Raw genomic sequence first — 13,663 nt, forward strand, 5'->3', positions numbered from 1 at the left:
ATTCAGTATATTCACTCAATATATATATTACTCTTTAAATTGCATTTTATTTCATTTATTTTTAAAATAAATAAATTTATTTATTTATTTACTTGTTTATTTTTGGCTGTGTTGGGTCTTCGTTGCTGCGTGCCGGCTTTCTCTAGTTGCAGCGAGCAGGGGCTATTCATCATTGCTGTGCATGGGCTTCGCATTGTGGTGGCTTCTTTTGTTGTGGAGCACAGGCTCTAGGCGCGCGGGCTTCAGTAGCTGTGGCACACAGGCTCAGTAGTTGTGGCTCACGGGCTCTAGGGCTCAGGCTCAGTAGTTGTGGCACATGAGCTTCGTTGCTCCATGGCACGTGGGATCTTCCTGGACCAGGGATCAAACCTGTGTCCTGTGCATTGGCAGGCGGATTCTTAACCACTGTGCCACCAGGGAAGTCCCTAAACTGCATTTTATAAAGCAGGTTTCCCAAATAAATTTGCCTATTATACAATGTTAACTTTTTATCTAAAATTGTTTAAAATTTCACCTCTGTTTTCTTCTCAAACCCGTTTTTAAGATTATGAACACAATGGATCCTTGTTGCAAAAATTGGGGAAAACTTGAAGAATATGAAAGTGAAAATAAAAATTTCCCATTTTTCCACCACTTGGAAATGATGACTTAATATTTCCATGTGGTCCCTTTCAGTATTTTTTAATATGCTTATTATAAGCATCAAATAATATTGATGAGAATGAGCATTATTTTATTTTTTATTGTAATGAAACATCCTCCAGTTTTCCCTGTGAAGTCTGCTGCCTTCTTAAACCTAGTGAAAAACATAATTTAAGCTTTTCTTGGTGACTTAGGGTAGTCATTTTATTTTTCTCATCATTATTAGATTATAATTACTATACAATGTTGTGTTAGTTTATGCTGTACAACAAAGTGAATCAGTTATATGTATACATATACCTGCATACCCCCTCCTTCTTGGGCCTACCTCCCACCCTCCCCATCCCACCCCTCTAGGTTGTCACAAAGCACCGAGCTGATCTCCCTGTGCTATACAGCAGCTTCCCACTAGCTATCTATTTTACACATGGCAATGTATATATGTCAATGTTACTTTCTCAGTTCGTCCCACCCTCCCCTTCCTCCTCTGTGTCCACAAGTCTGTTCTCTATGTCTGCGTCTCTATTCCTGCCCTGCTAGTAGGTTCATCAGTACCATTTTTCTAGATTCCATATATACGTGTTAATATACGGTATTTGGTTTTTCTTTCTGACTTACTTCACTCTGCATGACGGACTCTAGGTCCATCCACATCACTAACAATGACTCAATTTCATTCCTTTTTATGGCTGATATTCCACTGTATATATGTACCACATCATCTCTGTCCATTCATCTGTTGATGGACATTTAGGTTGCCTCCATGTCCTGGCTGTTGTAAATAGTGCTGCACTGAACATTGTGGTACATGACTCTTTTTGAATTATGGTTTTCTCAGGGTATATGCCCAGTAGTGGGATGGCTGGGTCATATGGTAGTTGTATTTTTAGTTTTGTAAGGAACCTCCATACTGTTCTCCATAGTGGCTGTATCAATTTACATTCCCACCAACAGTGCAGGAGGGTTCCCTTTTCTCCACACTCTCCAGCATGTATTGTTTGTAGATTTTTTGATGATGGCCATTCTGACCGGTGTGAGGTGATACCTCATTGTGGTTTTGATTTGCATTTCTCTAATGATTAGTGATGTTGAGCATCTTTTCAAGTGCTTGTTGGCCATCTGTATGTCTTCTTTGGAGAAATGTCTATTTAGGTCTTCTGCCCATTTTTGGATTGAGTTGTTTGTTTTTATTGATATTAAGCTGCATGAGCTGCTTGAATATTTTGGAGATTAATCCTCTGTCAGTTGCTTCATTTGCAAATATTTTCTCCCATTCTGAGGGCTGTCTTTTCGTCTAGTTTATGGTTTCCTTTGCTGTGCAAAAGCTTTGAAGTTTCATTAGGTCCCATTTATTTATTTTTGCTTTTATTTCCATCTCTTTAGGAGGTGGGCCAAAAAGGATCTTGCTGTGATTTATGTCAAGGAGTGTGCCACCTCTGTTTTCCTCTAAGAGTTTTATAGAGTCTGTCCTTAGATTTAGGTCTTTAAATCCATTTTGAGTTTATTTTTGTGTACGGTGTTGGGAAGTGTTCTAATTTCATTCTTTTACATGTAGCTGTCCAGTTTTCCCAGCACCACTATTGAAGAGGCTGTCTTTTCTCCATTGTATATTGCCTCCTTTGTCAAAGATAAGGTGACCATAGGTGCATGGGTTTATCTCTGGGCTTTCTATCCTGTTCCATTGATATATATTCCTATTTTTCTGCCTGTACCATACTGTCTTGATTACTGCAGCTTTGTGGTATAGTCTGAAGTCAGGGAGCCTGATTCCTCCAGCTCCGTTTTTCTTTCTTAAGGTTGCTTTGGCTATTCGGGGTCTTTTGTGTTTCCATACATATTGTAAAATTTTTTGTTCTAGGTCTGTGATAAAATACCATAGGTGATATGATAGGGATTGCACTGAATTTGTAGACTGCTTTGGGTAGTATAGTCATTTCCACAATGTTGATTCTTCCAACCCAAGAACATGGTATATCTCTCCATCTATTTATATCATCTTTGATTACTTTCATCAGTGTCTTATAGTTTTCGGCATACAGGTCTTTTGTCTCCATTGGTAAGTTTATTCCTAGGTATTTTATTCTTTTTGTTTCAATAATAAATGGGATTGTTTCCTTAATTTCTATTTCTGAAATTTCATTGTTAGTGTACAGGAATGCAAGAGATTTCTGTGTATTAATTTTGTATCCTACGACTTTAGTAAATTTGTTGATTAGCTCTAGGAGTTTTCTGGTGGCACCTTTAGGATTTTCTATGTATAGTATCATGTCATCTGCAAACAGTGCCAATTTTAGTTCTTCTTTTGACATTTGGATTCCTTTTATATCTTTTTATTCTCCGATTGCCGTGGCTATGATTTCCAAAACTATGTTGAAAAATAGTGGTGAGAGTGGGCACCCTTGTCTTGTTCCTGATCTTAGAGGAAATGGTTTCAGTTTTTCACCACTGAGAATTTTGTTTGCTGTCGGTTTGTCATATATGGCCTTTGTTATGTTGAGGTAGGTTGCTTCTGTGCCCACTTTCTGGAAAGTTTTTATCATAAATGGGGGTTGAATTTTGTCAGAAACTTTTTCTGCATCGATTGAGATTATTCTATGGTTTTTATCTGTCAGTTTGTTAATATGGTGTAATCACATTGATTGATTTGCATATATTGAAGAATCCTTGCATTCCTGGGATAAACCCCACTTGATCCTGGTGTATGACCCATTTAATGTATTGTTGATTCTGTTTGCTAGTATTTTGTTGAGGCTTTTTGCATCTATGTTCAACAGTGATATTGGTCTGTAATTTTCTTTTTCTGTGTTATCTTTGTCTGGTTTTGGTATCAGGGTGATGGTAGCCTTGTTGAATGAGTTTGGGAGTGTTCATTCCTCTGCTGTATTTTGGAAGAGTTTGAGAAGGATAGGTGTTAGCTCTTCTCTAAATGTTTGGTAGAATTCGCCTGTGAAGCCGTCTGGGCCTGCGCTTTTGTTTGTTGGAAGATATTTAATCACAGTTTCAATTTCAGTGCTTGTGATTGGTCTGTTCATAGTTTCTGTCTCTTCTTGGTTCAGGCTTGGAAGATTGTACTTTCCTAAGAATTTGTCCATTTCTTCCAGGTTGTCCATTTTATTGGCATATAGTTGCTTGTAGTAATCTCTCATGATTCTTTGTATTTCTGCAGTGTCAGTTGTTACTTCTTGTTCATTTCTAAATCTGTTGATTCGAGTCTTCTCCCTTTTTTTCTTGATGAGTCTGGCTAATGGTTTATCAGTTTTGTTTATCTTCTCAAAGTTTCAGCTTTTAGTTTTATTGATTTTTGCTATTGTTTCCTTCATTTCTTTTTCATTTATTTCTGATCTATTTTTATGATTTCTTTCCTTCTACTAATTTTGGGGTTTTTTTTTCTTCTTTCTCTAATTGCTTTAGGTGTAAGGTTAGGTTGTTTATTTGAGATTTTTCTTGTTTCCTGACGTAGGATTGTATTGCTATAAACTTCCCTCTTAGAACTGCTTTTCTACCTCCCATAGGTTTTGGGTCATCATGTTTTCATTGTCATTTGCTTTTAGGTATTTTTTGATTTCCTCAGTGATCTCTTGGTTGTTTAGTAGCATATTGTTTAGCCTCCATGTTTTTTTTTCTTTTACAGTTTTTTTCCTGTATTTGATATCTAGACTCATAGTGTTGTAGTTGGAAAAGATACTTGATATGATTTCAATTTTCTTAAATTACCAAGCCTTGATTTGTGACCCAAGATGTAATCTATCCTGGAGAATGTTCCATGAGCAGTTGAGAAGAAAGTGTATTCTGTTTTTGGATGGAATGTCCTATAAGTGTCAATTAAGTCCATCTGGTCTGATGTGTCATTTAAGGCTTGTGTTTCCTTATTAATTTTCTGTCTGGATGATCTGTCCATTGGTGTAAGTGAGGCATTAAAGTCTCCCTCTATTATTGTGTTAGTGTTGATTTCCCCTTTTGTGGCTGTTAGCCTCTGTTTTATGTATTGAGGTGCTCCTATGTTGGGTGCATAAATATTTACAATTGTTATATCTTGCTCTTGGATTGATCCCTTGATCATTATGTAGTGTCCTTCCTTGTCTCTTGTAATAGTCTTTATTTTAAAGTCTGTTTTGTCTGATATGAGTATTGCTTACTCCAGCTTTCTTTAGATTTCCCTTTGCATGGAATATCTTTTTCTATCCCCTCACTTTCAGTCTGTATGTGTCCCTAGGTCTGAAGTGGGTCTCTTGTAGACAGCATATATATGGGTCTTATTTTTGTATCCATTCAGCCAGTCTGTGTCCTTTGGTTGGAGCATTTAATCCATTTACATTTTTTTAAAATTTATTTATTTATTTATTTTTGGCCACATTGGGTCTTCATTGTGGTGCATGGGCCTCTCATTGCAGTGGCTTCTCTTGTTGTGGAGCACAGGCTTCAGGCACACGGGCTTCAGTAGTTGTTGCATGTGGGCTCAGTAGTTGGGGCTCATGGGCTCTAGAGCGCAGGCTCAGTTGTTGTGGCACATGGACTTAGTTGCTCTGTGGCATGTAGGATCTTCCCAGACCAGGGATCGAACCCGTGTCCCCTGCATTGGCAGGCGGATTCTTAACCACTGCGCCACCAGGGAACTCCCTAATCCATTTACATTTAAGGTGATTATTGATATGTATGTTCCGATAACCATTTTCTTAAATGTTTTGGATTTGTTTTTGTAGGTCTTTTCCTTCTCTTCTTTTTCATGCCTAGAGGAGTTGTTTAGCATTTGTTATAAAGCTGGTTTGGTGGTGCTGAATTCTCTTAACTTTTGCTTGTCTCTAAATCTTTTGATTTCTCTGTCGAATCTGAATGAGATCCTTGCTGGGTAGAGTAATCTTGGTTGGAGGTTTTTCCCTTTCATCGCTCTAAATATGTCTTGCCACTCCCTCTGGCTTGCAGAGTTTCTGCTGAAAGATCAGCTGTTAACCTTATGGGGATTAACTTGTATGTTGTTTTTCCCTTGATGCTTTAATTTTTTTTTTGTTTAATTTTTGATAGTTTGATTAATATGTGTCTTGGTGTGTTTCTTCTTGGATTTATCCTATATGGGACTCTCTAGGCTTCCTGGACTTGACTGACCATTTCTTTTCCCATGTTATGGAAGTTTTCAACCGTAATCTCTTCAAATATTTTCTCAGCCCCTTTCTTTTTCTCTTCTTCTTTTGGGAACCCTATAATTCAAATATTGGTGTGCTTAATGTCCCAGAGGTCTCTGAGACTGTCCTCATTTCTTTTCATTCTTTTTTCTTTATTCTGCTCTGCTGCAGTTATTTCCACCATTCTATCTTCCAGCTCCCTTATCCCTTCTTCTGCCTCTGTTATTGATTCCTTCTAGTGTATTTTTCATTTCACCATTGATTGTCTGTTCTTTAGTTCTTTTAGGTCCCTGTTAAACATTTCTTGTATCTTCTTGATCCATGCCTTCATTCTATTTCCAAGATTTTGGATCATCTTTACTATCATTACTCTGAATTGTTTTTCAGGTAGTTTGCCTATTTCCTCTTCATTTTTTTGGTCTTGTGGGTTTTTATCTTGCTCCTTTGTCTGCAAGATAATTCTCTGTCTTCTCATTTTGTCTTATTTACTGTGTTTGAGGTCTTCTTTCCCTAGGCTGCAGGATTGTAGTTTCTCTTGCTTCTGTTCTCTGCCCCTGATGCTGAGGTTGGTCCGGTAGCTTGTGTAGGCTTCCTGATGGGAGGGACTGGTGCCTGCGTTCTGGTGGGTGGAGCTGAGTCTTTTCCCTCTGATGGGCAGGTCCATGTCAGGTGGTGTGTTTTGGGGTGTCCGTGAACTTAGTATGACTTTAGGTAGCCTGTCTGCTGATGGGTGGGTTTGTGTCTCTGTCTTGTTTGTTGTTTGGTCTGAGGTGTCCAGCACTGCGAACTGCAGGCAGTAGAATGGAGTCTTGTATTCAGATAGAGGCCTCCTGGAGAGCTCTCACTGCTTAACATTCCCTGGGACTGGGAATTCTCTGGTGGTCCAGCATCCTGGACTCAGCGCTCCCTCCCCAGAGGCTCAGGCTGACTTGCAGCCAGGGAACTAAGACTGTGCACGTTGCTCATTATGGCAATAAAGGGGATTTTTTTAAAAAAAAAGATATAAAAGACAAATGAAACCCCAGACAAATGGTAAAAGCAAAATCAAACAAAGAGAAACAGGGAAACACACACATACAAAAGAAACAAAAACAGAACAAAATAAAACAAAAAGGAAGAGAACAACCAGACAAACAAAAGAACCTGAAAACAAAATCAAACAATTAAAAACAAAACTAACAGAAACAAAGAGCCCAAAAACAAAACCAGAGCAGAGTGCCAACTGAAGAATAAAGCAAAGAAACAAAAACGGACAGAAATGTTAAAAAAGAAAAAAGGGAAAAAACACAGAAGAAAAGCAAAGTAGAAACAGAAATATAAAAATATAAAAAATACATTAAAGAAAAAGAAGAAAAAATGGGAGAACACAGAACAACTGAAAAGCAAAGTAAAAATAGAAATATATTTAAAAAATTAATAAAAGATATGTTAAAAAACAAGAAAATCCCAAAAGACTAAATAAGACTAATAACAACAAAACAAGAACAACAACCAAAAAAAGAACCAACAACAGAACAAATCAAAACATAATAAAAATAATAGCAATAATAATGTTATCTAAGCTGTCAGTGTCCTTGCTCCTGCTGTGAGCCACAGCCCACTTCTACCTCCCCAAGAGGCCCTCCACTGCCTCTGGGCTGTTCTCTGGACCTGTTGTGTGCCCTGTGGGGACCACTCAGGCTCTGATCTGGCCCAGTTCCTGCATGTGCTGCCCCCAAAGTCCACAGCTGCCAGCGCTAGACTGTGTTCATATGTGGGAACTCTCATTGTCTACTCAAATATTCCATGGGTGCAGGTTCTACCTGGCTGATTGTGGGGATTTAATCTGCAGCTTGTGCAGCTAATGGGAAGATTTTCGATCCTCTTCCTTGGTTGCCCCACCCCTGGGGTTCAGCTTTGATTTTATCCCACCTCTGTATGTGGGCCATCCACAGGAGTCTGCTCCTGGGGCTGCCCTGAAGCACTTGGGTCTGACCCAGTAAGGACAGGGTGCAAAGGTGGTATGGCTGCTTGGGTTGTGGGAGCCCCAGTGGTACCAAATGTGCAGGGAAGCCAGTAGCCACGGGTGCAAGAGATATCAGGATAGTTATCATTTTAAAGATCAGTTTTTAGAATGTACCTCTATGTAGTGATTTTGCAGGGTCTGCAAGTCTTTTTGGTCTTTAAATCAAGAAAGCCTTACACTACTGTTTCTGTGTTGTTTCTCTTTGCTTTGTGCAAATAGAATCTGCTTGCTCTTGGGAGCTTCCTGACAGCAGCTATTTCCTCTACATCCCATTACTCCTCTCAGCCAGGTGCTTCATTTATCTTTACCTGCAGACCCCAGGATTGGCCACTACTCTAGCAGGAAAATTATTGAAGTTCCAGAGGAAGCAGGGATAAGGAAAGGGTTTTATTCCTGCTTTACCTACATCGAATGCCATGCCTGCAGTACCCGCATTCCCTCAGACACTTTCCTTCCCCTGCCAGATATGGAATTCCTTTTTGGTCCAAATGATCTTGGATCTGTTGCTTGACTCCGGGGATGAACAAAAGCTCCCAAAGGGACAATTGTTGCAGTGAGCGGGTGAGGGTAGGGCATGTTCTGACCACTTTTATTTCCTTTTCTGCAGCAGAAATTGTAGGTAAGGTGACAGTCCACTCACAGTTTCCTTATGCCTTCATCAGGAGACAAAGGACAAGCTTTTCCCCTTCTCACTTTCTGTCTGTCTCTCTCGTAGATAAATATATAGACAGAGAAGTAGATGTAGATAAAGATATGGATATTAGAGAGAGTGTGAGATTAAGAAAAGAGATAGGCAGCATATCCTTTTTAGAAGATGCAAAGAAACCTTTGCAAAACCCTGCTGAAGAAAAATACACAGTCGTCTATTAATTCCATTTCTTTTCTTGAGAAAGAAAAATCACTGTATGAAGGTATATGGGTCTCAGGCCCTCTGCAGAAAATTTCCCAAGCATCTTCCGTTAACGCACATATAATTCCATAAATCATAGCAATTGTTCAAATTTATTATTTATCTATCGACATTGAAATAATTAAATAATCAATAGTTTGAACTTTAAATGTTTTTACCCTTTGGGAGTAGAAAAACGCATGTCCCTTTTTTAGTTTAAAATCGGTAAGACTGTTCACCTTTATGTGACTAAGTGACCACTAAATTTTATTGCAGATGTGCTTTAAATATTTGGTAAATTTATTTGTCTTCTGGATTTGTAGGTTGGGCTTCTGGGACTTCAGATGTTGTGGACACATGATTCAGAAGAGGCTTTAAATAATGCAAAAGATGACAGGAAAATCATGCAAGTGACCAATCAGAAATTTTTGGATATTCTAAATACTCTAATTGGTCAGACAACACATGACCTGAGCAAGTTTGATAGAGTGAAATTTGAAACTCTAATTACCATCCATGTGCATCAGAGAGATATTTTTGATGACTTGGTAAAGTATCATTTTTTTCTTAATTTAAAATAATTTAGTATACTAATTAATAAGTTAGTGCTTCTAATAATGAACAGTTAAGTATTATATGTATTTCTTAACTTATATGAACCTTCCATCTGCTTGGTCCTTTTTCACAACTCTCCAGTATAGTTGTATAGTTGTCTACAACTATATGTCTACAAATATCTATATTTGGAGGTTTTAACAATCGTATGTGTATATTCACCTTTGGCATTCTGAAAGTCTGGAATCAACTGATGTGATTTGAACTAATTGTTTCATTAAACCAATAACCAGGGATGTGATATAATTTAGGTGGGCTTGATCACGAGTTATGATAATGTTAGTCCATAACTTGGCCCCCGTACAGAGAGGGCAAGGAGAGCCTGAAGAGAGAGGCATGTTACTCCCGGTTGGTAGGTGGAAGTTTTAATAAGCCAGGAAGTTTACTCATGAGGCTTCTCTTGGGCAGCCACGAGCAGAGTAGATCTCTGCATTTGTCTGCCAAAATTTTCTAAGTTTATATAGAGGCCTTAACTGTCACATATACCATGCAGGTGGTCTCAACAACACATTGCTCTCTCAAGGCTGCGTCCTTGAAAACAGCCCCACTGTGGGAACAGTGGGCAGAATGCCCATTCCAAGGACAGGGAAGGGGATGAGGATCCTCCAATTGCCTGCGTCCATCCAGCTCATTGGTCAACCCGCAGTCATGTCTTCTAGATTACCTCTTCCAACAGATGAGCCAACTGTGAAAGAAGTCCAGATTGAATAGAACCAAGCTTCAGGGAACTCTCATGGCTGTTCAACTGATAGTGTCCAACAGGGCATTATGGGCTTGCTTTGGGCAAAGTTCTGCTGGGTGGGAGTAAGAGGGATGATATTTGAATTCCCTTTGGAAATAGAACCCTAACCTGTGGTCTTGAGCAGTAGTTATCTATTATGGTGTAGGGGCCCCAGGTGGCTTTGATATTGCACCATTTGACTAGTTTTGTCTTTAACGACCACTGCTTTATTCTATTTGATTTTATCTCTCATTTAGGCCTCTTTTTTCTTCATCAGAGACACAATTCTTGCAACTTGGGGTGCTTTTTTAGAGACTATGATCCCAGGATATCTGTTTCAAATTTGTATCAAAAGTTCTGATCAGATAAGTTGTATTTATTGAAGATTGAAGGACATGTAGTCTGTCTATTCCCCTGTAATCTAGATCCTTCTTTCTCAAAGTGTTGTATGACAATCAGCTGTATTGGGCCTCACCTAGGGGCTTGTTAGAAAAGCAGAATCTTCAGCCTTCGCACCAGACCTACTGAACCATAATCTGCATTTCAGTACGATTTCCAGGTGATTCATACGTGTATTAAGGTTCCAGAAACACTGTTCTTGGATTTCTCTGGTTCAAGCTAACGATCAAAAAGCCACATACTTAGACCATATTGCTTTGGCCTTCTACAGATTTGCTTTCACTGAGTTGCAATTACCATTATACTTTGGCTTTCCTTGAAGTCCACTTCAAGAAACGTTCATATGGAATCCATTACTATACCTGCTATGAATGTACTATTGAGGATATCTATACATCTCTCACCGACTCTTAAAGCTGATGTCTCATGGAAGAAATTTCTTTTTAAAATCAAAATGCTCAGCACATCTTTACTTTCTGTACAGAATGGATTTTTTAAAAGAAAATATACACACAATTAAGACTGTGAAACTGTTTTCTTTTTGTCTTAATTGCTACTGAACTCATGGTCAGTTTGCATTCCAAGTAAAATGAGATCTCATGGCCAGCATATATGCATTTTATCTTCCCATGTCTAATGCTTAGAATAGACTGACGTACAGTAACAACTCAGTAAATATTAGCTATTCTTCTTTACTTTTTCCTCCTCCACCCCCTCTTTACCATCTAATTGGATTGTTGAAAGTAGCTAGCTGACCGCATCTCCATGGCTGAGGGTCCTGTGTTAGAGAACAGAGTTCCTGGGGGCGGTACTGGACTATGTTACCTGAAAGCAGGTGTTTTAAGATGATGAATACAAACTGCACTTTAAGAGGGAAGATAGGAATTCTTAACTGGAGGGGGAAGCAAGATCATAAACAATGAAACAACAAAATGCAAGATGGTAAATAGCATGAAGACTTGATTAGATGGAGAACTGAGCATTGTACAGTTGCCAGAGTCCGTTTTTTAGTGTCGAATGACCTGGAAGTGGGCCCTGGGTTGCAGAGCAGTGAAGGGGACCACTTGCCCCTTCCTATGTTGGTTCCCCTGAGTGGGCAGGACCGGGGTTTCTCCAGGTTTGCTGATGCAAAGTCATGAAGCACTGTAGAACGTGATGGCGGTGGGATGTTGTTCCTAAACGTGCTCACCTGGTTTCTATCTCTTGCATCCATGGTGGTGGGAGCCCAGTACCTCTTGCCCCATGGGTATAAGCTGATGACTGGGCAGATTGATTGGTTTGGCCACAATGCTGGTGCAAGAAGTCATGTATGCATATATGACCATGCATTTCTCTGCTTAATCCCTTCCCATTTCTCATGGCTTCCCATTGCCATGAGAACAATGCCCAACCTCTTTCCTCTGCCCTGTGAAACCTCAGCTCTCACTCTTTCTCCACAGTCCTGGATGCCTCAGCTGTACTGGACTTCTTTCAGTTTCTTGAACATGCCAGTCAGATCTTCTGGGTCTTCATCTAGAATGTTTTGCCCTCCCACACCTCCATCACCCCTTCTGTTTTATTTCCCTGGCTAATTCCTACTATTATTGCAGGGTTTAGTTTAGATGTTTCTTTCTCCAAGTATCCCCCTCAGACCTTCTACACTAGGTGAGGTCTTCTTGCTACATAATTTCATTACCCTGAGTTTCTTTTCCTACCTTATTGCAACTACTTGTTTATCTGATTGTCTTTTGTCCTCTTCTGTCAGCTCCAGAAGGCAGGAACCATGTCTGTCTTTGTTCACCCATCACAGTGTCAGGCCCAAGGAGGGCCTCAGTAAATATATGTTAAATGAATGAGAATCAATTCGTGAATGAGTGAATAAAAACTGCCCATATGCTTGTGTTCTATGCTACTGCAGTGCAGTACTAATCTCTTTGTATTTCATGTTTTTAAGGTAAAAATGCATATCAAATCAGTTACTGATTTTGAATGGCTAAAACAGAGTAGATTTTACTTCAAGGAAGATTTGGATCAAACAGTGGTGTCTATTACAGATGTTGACTTTATTTACCAGAATGAATTTCTGGGATGCACTGATCGTCTTGTTATCACTCCATTAACAGATAGGTAGGAAACTCCATTTTTATCATTCCATTTTTGTAATTAAGTCATGTGCTTAAAATTGTTTTAAAATTGCATTTGAGGGACTTCCCTGGTGGCACAGTGGTTAAGAATCTGCCTGCCAACGCAGGGGACACGGGTTTGAGCCTTGGTCCGGGAAGATCCCACATGCCACGGAGCAGTTAAGCCTGTGCACCACAACTACTGAGCCTGCGCTCTAGAGCCCGTGAGCCACAACTACCGAAGCCCACTCGCGTAGAGCCCGTGCTGTGCAACAAGAGAAGCCACCGCAGTAAGAAGCCCGCGCACCACAATGAAGAGCAGCCCCGGCTCGCCGCAACTAGAGAAAGCCTGCGCACAGCAACGAAGAGCCAAGGCAACCATAAATAAATAAATTAATTTTAAAAAATTGCGTTTGAAATGTTAACAAAAGCATTGCTGTCGTGTGGGGTCCGTGCTAGCTCATCAAAGTCTAACAATGAAACAACCATCATTGTTAGTTAAATGCACATATACATCACATTTTTATGAAATAGAAAAAGATAAAAGAGTAAAAGGACGCTTGAATGTTGACTATGAGTAATTTAGTAATGAAGTTTAGATCGCAAGATGGACAAATGTCTCTAGAACCATGAAGGGGGTCATTAGAATTGCAAAGAAGGAAAGGACCTTGGAGGTGGTCTAGTTTAGTCTCCTGGTTTTTCAGATGCGGAAATTAATACCTAAAGTGATGTTTCTTGGCCAGGTCTGAATAATCAGTCAACGGCAGATCTCCTCACCATTCTTTCCAATATAGGACACTAGACAAGAGCTGGGTTTTTTTCATCTTTATATGTCCCGCAATTACCTGGTTCCATATGCTGTGCATAGAAGACAGTACACGTTTGTAGAATTGACTTAAATTGGGTCATAGAACAATGAATTCTGCTGTTACTTTAAATAGGGCTGCCTCCAGGTAAAATTATGATACAGCCAAATTATATCTTCAGCCTCCTCTAGACTCATCCAACCTCCCTTTATATGCCCAGTCCCATCGCAGCGTAAATTTTTCAGGGTGTTTTCCCTTCAGTCGATGTTTACATATAAAGCTTCATGTCTTACGAAGCTTTACTAAGTTTGCTTAGATCTGAAGTAAATATAACTGAAGCTGGATTAGGGATACAAGGAGATTCATT

At 39.4% G+C, this 13,663-nt stretch overlaps 1 protein-coding gene across 1 annotated transcript in view; it reads left to right on the top strand.

Annotated features, from left to right (window-relative positions):
- DNAH8 (dynein axonemal heavy chain 8) overlaps nucleotides 1–13,663 on the top strand; it is a 322,160-nt gene that overhangs the window by 133,763 nt on the left and 174,734 nt on the right. Inside the window, exons 41-42 of the mRNA XM_065885438.1 lie at nucleotides 8,977–9,201; nucleotides 12,322–12,494. Coding sequence (XP_065741510.1) covers nucleotides 8,977–9,201; nucleotides 12,322–12,494 — 398 coding nt within the window. The remainder of the gene's footprint in view (nucleotides 1–8,976; nucleotides 9,202–12,321; nucleotides 12,495–13,663) is intronic.

This window comes from Phocoena phocoena, chromosome 10 (genome assembly GCF_963924675.1).
Source record: "Phocoena phocoena chromosome 10, mPhoPho1.1, whole genome shotgun sequence".
Lineage (NCBI taxonomy): Eukaryota > Metazoa > Chordata > Mammalia > Artiodactyla > Phocoenidae > Phocoena > Phocoena phocoena.